Raw genomic sequence first — 9,918 nt, forward strand, 5'->3', positions numbered from 1 at the left:
TCAAACAACTGCACTGTTGTGCTGTGATGCTTCGTGGCTGGTTGTGGGGTTTTTTTTGTTGTTGTTGTTGGGTTTTTTTTGTTTGTTTGTTTGTTTTCTGACTGTTAAAAAAAGTATATATGCATGTCATAGCCAACGAAGTTATAGCACTAAAAGCATTGTTGAAATGCCCAATGAAAGCCATGCGTTTAAAACGAGTCACCGTCAGATGGAGCTGCCATTTCCCAGGTTTGCCACAGGATGTCAGCCTTTATCCGTGTAAAGTCCATCACAGGCCCTAACTGGGGGGCTCCAGTCAGTGTTTCTATTAAACGCGAAATGCTAATTACATGAATTTGGCCCTTGGGCACCCCAGATAAGCCCCACTATCCATTCTCAGACCGGTCTCCACGTGGTTCTCTAACTGTGTACAATATTGGTGAGATGTTGGCTCCTGTGAAATATGTTGCTTTGTGGATCTAGGCTTTGTCTCAGTGCTGGCTCTTGCCCATGGTAATGCATTATATCTGCTGTGGAATACCTCACTTGTGACATCTTTTGTAAAAATGGCCTTAGAGTACTGATTATGCTAAATTTAGCTTCATCAAGTTGGAAACTTCGGTTTCTTTTGCTGTTTTTTTCTGAAAGCTTGGCTAAAACAGGCATCTTGAGATAAAACCACTGAAATGGAAAGAAAAGCACAGAGATGAAACTCTTTATGGAAGACCTTCTGTTCTCTCTTTCTCTTCTTTTCTTAGTACAACTGCTGGCATGTTTTCTGAACTAAAAGCAATCTACAAATGAGGATGGCTTCAAAAGTCAAAGCTCAAAGAAAATGAAGCAGCAGTGCTTTGTGATCACAGTTAAAGGATTCACTCCAAAGCCTGCTGAAGATTTCTATAATGTCTTTGATTAAGGAGGAGGGGAAAAAAAAAAAAAAGAAGAAAAAAGCAAGAAAGAGAAGGGGAAATTAAGGACATTTTCAGGCAGTGGGCAGAGAAGTGCAATTTCTGACAAAAGCCCACTCACTCATACAGTTAGATGTGCATGCTCATAAACTTCATTCCACTTAGATGAACTCTGGAGGAAATTCTCAGTGATCAGGGAATGATTAAGGCAGACATTTGGTTTCTTTGCTAGCCTGGTGTTGTCTACCATTTGCTGGAATTATGTTGTCTAACCTAAGTAGCAAGAGGATCTTGACTGAACTGCTTAGGAAACTGGTGAATTTCTAGTATTCTCACTTTGTCCATGTAGTACTCAGAGATGTAAATGGTAATTCCAACATGTTAGCTTGCAGTGTTCAAGTTCCAGTGTGCTAAGACATCTAATTTCAACAAAGAAAACTTGCATTTGTTCTCTCCCTTGCCTTCCCCAGCAATGGTTGAATCAGTGTTCTAGACAGAGTGCAAGAAGTAAGAGAAGAATCCTTTCCAGAGCCAGAGAAACAGTGGTTTGATGGAAGGAGAATATTACACTGACTTAAAAGACAGGATATTCCCTGTATTTGTGGCTTAGAAGGAGTTGGAAAGAGCTTGTATCTTCAAAGCAAATCCAACTACTTGTTTCAGGAAACCTGGAAGATGTGCATATAACTGAGTTGTGATTGGAGGCGTATCCATCCCAAATCTGCTTTCCATGAGGGTCCAGCTTCAGACTTATAATCTGTTTGTCTATTTTTTAAAATAACAGCTACATTTGCTGCTAGCAAATAATTACTTGGCCAAACCTGAGGAGGAGTGGTACTGAGGTGCCCATCTCCATAATATTTGCCTGGTGATTCCTGTTCAGCCTGCAAAGATGCAGAGAGGGTGCTCTCACTGGCACTGACCATCCCAGCTGGGCCAGCTGATCATGTCACCTGTCTCTGCTCTCCTTTGGATTAAGAGGAACGGCAACTTCCTGACAGTATCAAGGTCTGCAGAGAGAGGGTTGTCTCTCTCATCCAAAGAGATCTCTGTATCCAGAAGCTCATGAGTTTGATAGCTAGATTTTACTTGCTGCTTGATTGATGGTTTTTACTGTAGCCAACAGGAGTTCAGAGTAGTTTTAAGGATTCAGCAGATGGGGAGACAGTATATATTTGTGTGATGTGTCAGAAACTACGGAATGGAGTATCTTGTTAACTTCTGCAGCATTTCTGCTCTCCTTGCTCTTTCTCCTAATGTTCGTCAAAGTGCCTGGTCAAGTCTGTCTTCCAGCTAGTAGGAAACCCTTCTAGGATGTGAGTGAGTGTGTTTGCACAAAGACCTGATTGGAAGGGAGTCCCAAGAACTCTTGATTTTCTGTTAGCCACTCTCTTCATAGAAATTAAATAGCTGGTCAGAAGTGCTGTGAAGCTGCATTTCATCTTGTATTTATAAGCACAGCATAACTCTTCTATATATCACATTCTAGTTTCCTCTCAGTAGCAAATGGATATACCAATACAATAAGAAAGGCATTACAACAAAGGTGATCTGTTCCTACATCACTTTTTTAAAAAAAATAATAATTGTACTAATGGTACTTAGTAGAATTTAGGAAGCTGTCAAAAGAAACAGGATCTTTTGAGAAATCTCTACCTGTATATGGAACCTTAATATATCTTAAATTCTGAACAGTAAGCACTCAATTGTCAAGTCAAACTGATTTTGGTGGGAATGAGGTTTCCTAAGAGGTCTTTCAGAATGTACCAACAATGGACCAACAAGAAAATTAGGAGAAAACAAGTGCAGGAGAATTAGGTATTTAAAATTGCAAACTAATCTGACCATTGATGTGGAAGAAATGGCTGCATTTTCTACATTATTTTGTAACTTTGCCAAGCAAATAAGAGCTGCGGGGAGTCTAAATGGATCTAGAAGATATGTAATGTTTCTTGCTCTTGACCAGCAACTTGCAGTGCTATATAGCATATATATTGATGCAGTATTTAAGAGGAGTGAGATGCTGGGACTTGAGTGCGCAGAAGAATGCAGCCAAAATAAGTAACGTATTTGGAAATACTAAGTATTCCTTCCAGGCTTTCATTTATCTCCTGCACTTTGTTGTGACTGTTAAACTGTTTGCTACAGCAGAGCTCACATAGCTCACATTTCATAAAACATGATCAAAAGAGATTTGAACAGATTAAAGCAAGCAAGATTTGCAACTGACACTGACAACAAAATGGCACTGCACCAGGCAGAATAAAATTCTTTATAGCAGCAGGGATGACTGTAATGTATACAGCGAGCAAGAAATGGACCTACTGTATCACTCACTGGATCAACATCTGAACACCATTCACTGGAGTTACTCAGTAACACTGCCTGATATGAGCAAACTGATCAAAGTGAGAAGATGATATTATGGAATATTTTATGTGACTCACTATTTTTTCAATACATAAGCAAGTAAATTTGTGTTCTGAATGAGATTTCCTGCATTGCATAAGCATGGACCTCAAACAGCATTTGCTTTCTCTAGGATAACTAATCAGAGATCATACATGCATATATGGGGTGCTGTATTAGTGGTGGGTAAGCTGTCTGATTGCTTGGGCTCACATTCAGACATTTTTGGCAATTTATGTAGTGGTTATGCAGAAGTTTAAGCCTTACTCTTCCAAGTCGTGAGAAAAGAGAATGAAAGAGGTTTCCTATTTGGGAATATCTACATCAGCAGCTGCCGTGGTTAACTCTGTAGAGAGTACAAAATTCCAGCTTCCTTCTTTTGTGATGTTGCCATGGTGATTGCATACTGAATTTGCTGATCTGACTTTTAGAGTGTTCCATGGCAAATTCTTAATCTTTGCTAATATACCTGGATATGCTTTCAGGGTATTGAAAAGATGAGGAGGCATAACATTAAAGTGATGATAATCTTAGCACAAACTGGGGAGAGATTTGTAGCAAAAATGTAAGTTAAGTTTATGGAAGAAGAAGTAGTAATGTCCATTTTATTTTTTTGTACAAAGAACCAGTTTTCACTAGAAAAGCCATTCATTGCTGGAAACAATCTTAACATGTTCCACAGAAACATTGGTTCTTTAGCAGAAGCAGCAGTAACAATGCTTGAAATTTTTGCTGTAAATATTGATCAGGACAAAAGTTCTGCTCTGTGTGTTACTGTAGGAGGCTCATCATTTTTCTTACCATGGATGAGTGGGCCATATAGTCTACATCCCAGCATGAGACCTCAGAATCTCTGGGATGTTGTTTGCTGAGCCCTCACGAGGATGCAGGCAGGAAATCTGCTTCTGAAATGAAGCAAAAAACAAAAGGTGACTGCAATCTTGCAAACTGCTGTCCACCTCCAGCCTTTGACACTCTGAAGATTTGGCTCAATTTCTGGCAAGGGATAATCTGTTGTAGCACTAAACTCATAGAGCATTTAAACTAACAGAAATGCCTTAAAAATAATCATGGCTCCACTCTAACCATGTTTCTTTAACAACTCACTTTCCAGTATGAAACTGTTTCCATACAGCCTCCCTGCCGGGAGGGACAGTGAAGTGTTGTGGTATGGAATTTCTGCATAAAGGGTTCGTGCTGTAGTGCTGAAAAAGTGAGATTTACCTTTTCAGCCTGGGATAGGACTGAAGCATCACTTTTGGAGGTGATTTTAGCTCAGGTATAGTGAACCAGTTACTTTCACTTAAAGATAGAGTTTGGAATTTATAGGGGTTACAATTAATCACCTTATGTTCTCCCATTGTACAAGATCAGAGCAAAGGTCCTTCTATCCCAGCATGTCATTCTCCTGAACGGAAAATACTGGGCAGTTGCGTATCTGCAACTCTGATCAAAAAGAGATGCTCTATCCAGCACACAGGCAGTTAATGTGGTAGGTAAATGGGCCCTGACAAGTCATCTTTTTCTGATGTTTGAAGTCCTTTTCTTGTAGCATGTGTAACTAAGTGTTAACCAAAAATACAGACAACTTGTGTGATAATTAGACACAGGTTAATTGGGCTGCTGGGGGAGTGGCTGTCTCATATTTATACTAGGTTGAAGACAAAAATATTTCTCTAGATCAGTATTAAATTGGTGTCTTCTTTTCAAGACAGTAAAGGGTTAATACATCCCAGAATAGACACTGCATGGAAAATACCAAAATACATTTATCTCTGCTTCACCATGCAGATTTTCCATTGCTAAATTCACCTTTTATGTCATGTATATCAGAAGTGTGAGAAATCTGGAAAACCTCAGCCTGCTCCAGGCTGCTGCTTCTAGCTGACATTGAATAGGGGTATACCCTACATAACGTTACCAATGAATGTAAATATATTTTTGAGGTTCCTTGAAAAGTCTGCCCTCTTGACCCTCTCTAACAGACAAGTACATTTTTTTAGACAATGTTTTAAGTTGGCTGAAGCTGAAGATACAAGAAGCCAACAGCATAGTCCACAGTGCTACTGGGATGCTTACAAATAATGAGTCACCGAAATATGTTCTATAATTCTGATAAAAGGTTGTACAGGAAAACCTTCCGTTCCTTTCCTTTTCTTCTCTCCCAATTCTTTCCCCTTCATCCCACCAAGAAGTGATCCCCTCTTCCAGGGCAATCTCTTACAAACCATTACCACACAGGCAGTGTGGCAAAAACAGCAGTGCTACTCCTTAACTTGGAAAGCTGCTAGGGTTGAAATGGTATGCTGGTTACAGAGATGTTTCTCCAGGTTTGTATCTTTGTGTAGAGAATGAAGACAACTACATTTTCACACCATCTCACTTGGCATTTTGTAGCTCTAGCTAGACTACAAATATTTTGCTGGAAGATGTTGTTAAATAAAAGATGCTTACAGATTTGGAAAATCCCTGTGAGGTTTTTACCCCAGGTTCTTCAAGGTTTTTATCTCCAGAGCTAGGTCTTTGGATAACAAACAGTAGAGAAAGCTATAAGAAGAAAAGACAAAGCTAGTTAATTTGAAAGGAAAACACACAATATATTAAACAAACAAAACAATAGCAAGATACTGCTTTAGAGTGTTGGTCAATAAGAGTTTCAATCTCAGCTCCACCTTGCAGGATGTTTGCATGGATTTAGGAAAAGCATATCCTGGTCAACATAGAGAACGTGTGCATCTTCCAGCTGAGTTGAAAAAAAGCTAAGAAACTGAACGGCAAAGTTTTGTTACCATTAAGTCAGGTATTCTTTATTAGCGGCACCAGGAAGCACTGGGATATTTCCACCATAAGCCCTTCCAAGATGATGTGATTCAGAGTCCATTATATTTCCACAGGTAGTACATATTTACCTGCGAGATAATTAGCACATATACCTATCTCAGGTAGTGATTGATAAGGTTTTCAATCTTCTATTCCATGGTTTCTTCTACTGTCTGGTGTCCCTTTAGCATCATGACAGTCCAACAGACAGCCTTCTGCATCATCCAATGGTCTTCCGTGCTTTCATTGCTGTGTACTCAGTAAAATGCCTATTATAAGTAATTTATAGGTACCAAAATCATAACGTTTGCTCACTCAGCATTTCAACCATTGTTTCTTAACTTCTGCTTGTCTTTGGATAGAAATAAATTTGGCAGCCTGTCTTTAAATGAGACATACGGGGTGCTGGAAAATAAGGAGGATAGAGGGGAGTATCTTGATGTCTGCCTCTTGCATCCCAATCTACACCCAGAGTGAGACAATATGGCCCTGTGTGGAGGACCTAGCTTCTTTTGATGTCTGATAAGCCTACTCGTATCTTTTCATTATTGTGTTTCTTTTGCTGCAGGTCTCTTGTTAAAAGACAATAGCCTTACAACATGCTTCCTAGTCTATAATGCTACATCCATAACCATTCACAACATCTAAAAGCTATTACAGTTTTGCAAGCAAGTTGCTAATCACATAATACAACAATTCAACGGCTCTATTTCTAAAAATGCGCTACTAAAACATACTGTGTATTTACTTCTTCCAATCACAACCCATCACACTGGGGTGCACGGCCTCACAGTGCCTGTGTGCTGAACCAGTTGGGCACAGGGAGGTGGTTGAGTCACCACCCCGAATATGTTTAAAAATGATTTGGATGTGGCACTTAGGGACTAAGAGCTTGAAAAAATAAAGTTAGTAAGATATTTATGGGAAGCACCAATACTGTTAGTTGGAGAAGAGAAGGCTCTGGGGAGACCTCATTGCGGCCTTCCAGTACTTGAAGGAAGCATATAAACAGGAGGGGGAATGGCTGTTTATGAGAGTGGATAGTGGTAGGACAAGGGGGAATGAGTTTAAACTGAGACAAGGGAGGTTTAGGTTAGAGATTAGGAGGAAGTTTTTCACACAGAGGGTGGTGACGCACTGGAACAAGTTGCCCAAGGAGGTTGTGGATGCCCCATCCCTGCAGGCATTCAAGGCTGGATGTGGCTCTGGGCAGCCTGGTCTGCTGGTTGGCGACCCTGCACATAGCACAGGGGTTGAAACTAGATGATCATTGTGGTCCTTTTCAACCCAGGCCATTCTGTGATTCTATGATTCTATGACATGATTGGCAGAGGGTTGTTAGGGTAGTATGGTTAGGTTGCGGTTGAACCTGATGATCTTTAAAGTCTTTTCCAAGCTGAGCAGTTCTATGATTCTGTGAGCCATCCTGAACATCCTCATCAGCCACAGATGGGTAGCTGGGGACAAGGTACTGAACTGAGATCGGCAGGTAATTAAACAGGTCAATGAGGTGAGCGAGTAGTGTGCAACACCATTCCAGAGGCAGGAGGCAGCCTCCTCAGGAGTCTGTGTTTGGAGGAGTTGCATAGACACGCGGAGGCAGGAAGTGCCTCATCTCTGATGGGATGAAAATGAGGAGCTTTGGCGATCTGGAAAACTGTGTTGCGAGGAGCTGACTGCAGCACAAAAACGGAGCTGCCCCGTTCCAGGCACAAGCCTAGGAAGCACAGCTCTGAAGAGACGGAGCGGAGCATCACGAGGGCGCATCGCGCATGCGCGACTCTCACGCAGTTGCACACTCTGGCCTAGAAACTACATTTCCCGGCATGCTGCGGGCTATGCGTGCAGGCGCAGTGAGGCGAGGCTCGTCCGGAAACCAAGCTCGCTGCAGGTCCCTTGTCTCCAGTAGGCCGTGACAGCAGTGAGCGCTCGCCATGTCGACTGTAGCGGCCGCCAGCTGCGACTCCAAGGGCGCCGGGGAGGCGCGGGACGAGAAGAAACCGCTGAAGCCTTGCTGCGCCTGTCCCGAGACCAAGAAGGCGCGAGACGCCTGGTGAGTGACCTGGTCGCGGCTTTGAGTTGCCTGGGCGCGCCGTTAGGATTTAACGTATGGCGGCCTGCTGTAAGGGACAGCGGGGACTGGCCGTTATTTGAATACATAACGAGCAATGGGATGAACGAGTAATATCGAAAGTTACCGTGTGTGGTAATGTGTTTGGTTTTGTTTTTAATAAGTAGATGGATTTTTTTCCTTTTTTTTTTTTTTTTTTTCAGAATCCCTAAAAGCCACCAAAAACTGGACTAACCCATTGTTTATTGGTAAAGCCAGTCTAATCTGTCTTGTAGAAACTTTGTCCCTCTCCTTACTAAATGATTTGAGAATTCACTGTCAAAATCAGCAACCCAGCATAGTGAAGCAACTGTCATGTACTGTATAATGAAATCCCAGTAGGCCTGCTCATTGTGGACACTGGTAGTGCTACTCTAGACACGATAGGCAAAAAAAAATCTCTGGAGCCTAATTGTTATTTATTCATTTTTATTTGCCCTCAACAGCTTGTCAGTTGTGTGATTTTGACTAATAGTAAGATAACGTATTGTTGCTGAGCCTTGGAAATCTTTTTGTTTTGCAGCATCATTGAGAAGGGGGAAGAAAATTGCGGGCACTTAATTGAAGCTCACAAAGAATGTATGAGAGCTCTGGGTTTCAAGATATGAGCGGGATGAGCAAGAATGATGTGTGTGGTGAGTATAGCCTACAGAAACGCACTCATTGCTTGTTGTCTGCCTCTAAAGTATCCTGGTGTCTCAGCTGGTGCTACTGGGAAGTACAGGGTACTGTACTGATGATAAAGGGCAAATCTTTCCTAAAAGAGAGAAAGCCAAGTAAACCTCATTGACCCTGGAGTAACTGCTGCTCTCCTTGTGAGGACGGCAAAGGCTTCTGGGAGCTCAGAGCCCTTGTGAGTGGCTCTTGAATAGTGAAGTTTGATGCTGCTTCTGTTCTCTTTCAAGAAAGCCAGAGTTCAATTTAGATTTCTAATGGTAGGACGCTGTGTTTAGTTCTTGCCCCTCCTTCACCCAAATGCAAAAGTCACATAGAGAGGGAAAACCTGTTTTTGTCTCATATTCTTTGGAAATGGACATACCTCACCCTGGAGTTCAGAAAGTAACTCTGGAACCAGTTTAGAGCAGAGTAGGGCTGTTTGTATACAATACTCTTAATGTCTGGAGACGGTTAAACTGTCCCTTGATATCCTGTGGGAATCCATGCTTAATGAAGCTGTTTTTCCTCCCTTTTCTAGATGATGACTGTTGTGTGATTGGTGTACTGGAAGGCTGAAAAATAAATTATTTCTGGAAGTCGCTTCAAAGAACAAGTATGAAAAAAGAACCTATTTATAAAGAGTCTTTAATGGTAAAGTGTGTATCACATCTGCAGCTTTTCCACTGTTACCTCTTTATTGCTGGTATAAAAAATATATATTTTTCCCTCTTAATAAAAGTCTAAAAAATGACCAGTGATCATGACTTCTGTTTTTTGTTTGTTTTCCGTAAAAAAGTTAAGGGAAAAAATGGCAATAGTTATTCAAAACGCTGAGCTATAAGAATGGAGAGCATGAGGAAAGCTTTAATTGAAATGAGAACAGGGATTAGTCAGTCTAACCGGTGGTTGAACAGGTGGGTCTTCAGTGTGGGTTTTCCACCTGATGCAAATTGAGCAATCATGCTAGGGATATTGTTGTGTTATTGCTTTCAGCAAAGTCATGTTGAGGCTTGCTGGGGAGCTGCAATACTAGTA

At 41.3% G+C, this 9,918-nt stretch overlaps 1 protein-coding gene across 1 annotated transcript; it reads left to right on the forward strand.

Moving 5' to 3' along the window:
- Positions 1–7,942: 7,942 nt before the first annotated feature.
- COX17 (cytochrome c oxidase copper chaperone COX17) lies at positions 7,943–9,641 on the forward strand. Its single transcript, XM_003202712.5, has 3 exons — positions 7,943–8,169; positions 8,750–8,861; positions 9,422–9,641. Exons 1-2 carry the CDS (start codon positions 8,051–8,053, stop codon positions 8,832–8,834), a joined length of 204 nt encoding a protein of 67 aa, XP_003202760.1. The 5' UTR covers positions 7,943–8,050; the 3' UTR covers positions 8,835–8,861; positions 9,422–9,641.
- Positions 9,642–9,918: the final 277 nt, after the last annotated feature.

The sequence above is a fragment of the Meleagris gallopavo genome, chromosome 1 (genome assembly GCF_905368555.1).
Source record: "Meleagris gallopavo chromosome 1, MGAL_WU_HG_1.1, whole genome shotgun sequence".
Taxonomy (NCBI): Eukaryota; Metazoa; Chordata; class Aves; order Galliformes; family Phasianidae; genus Meleagris; species Meleagris gallopavo.

Bases quoted from the DNA above. Each gene is read 5' to 3' on its own strand.
- COX17 (XM_003202712.5), top strand. From the start codon at position 8,051: ATGTCGACTGTAGCGGCCGCCAGCTGCGACTCCAAGGGCGCCGGGGAG. The intron at 8,170-8,749 runs GTGAGTGACCTG...TTTGTTTTGCAG, and splicing joins AAGAAGGCGCGAGACGCCTG to CATCATTGAGAAGGGGGAAG.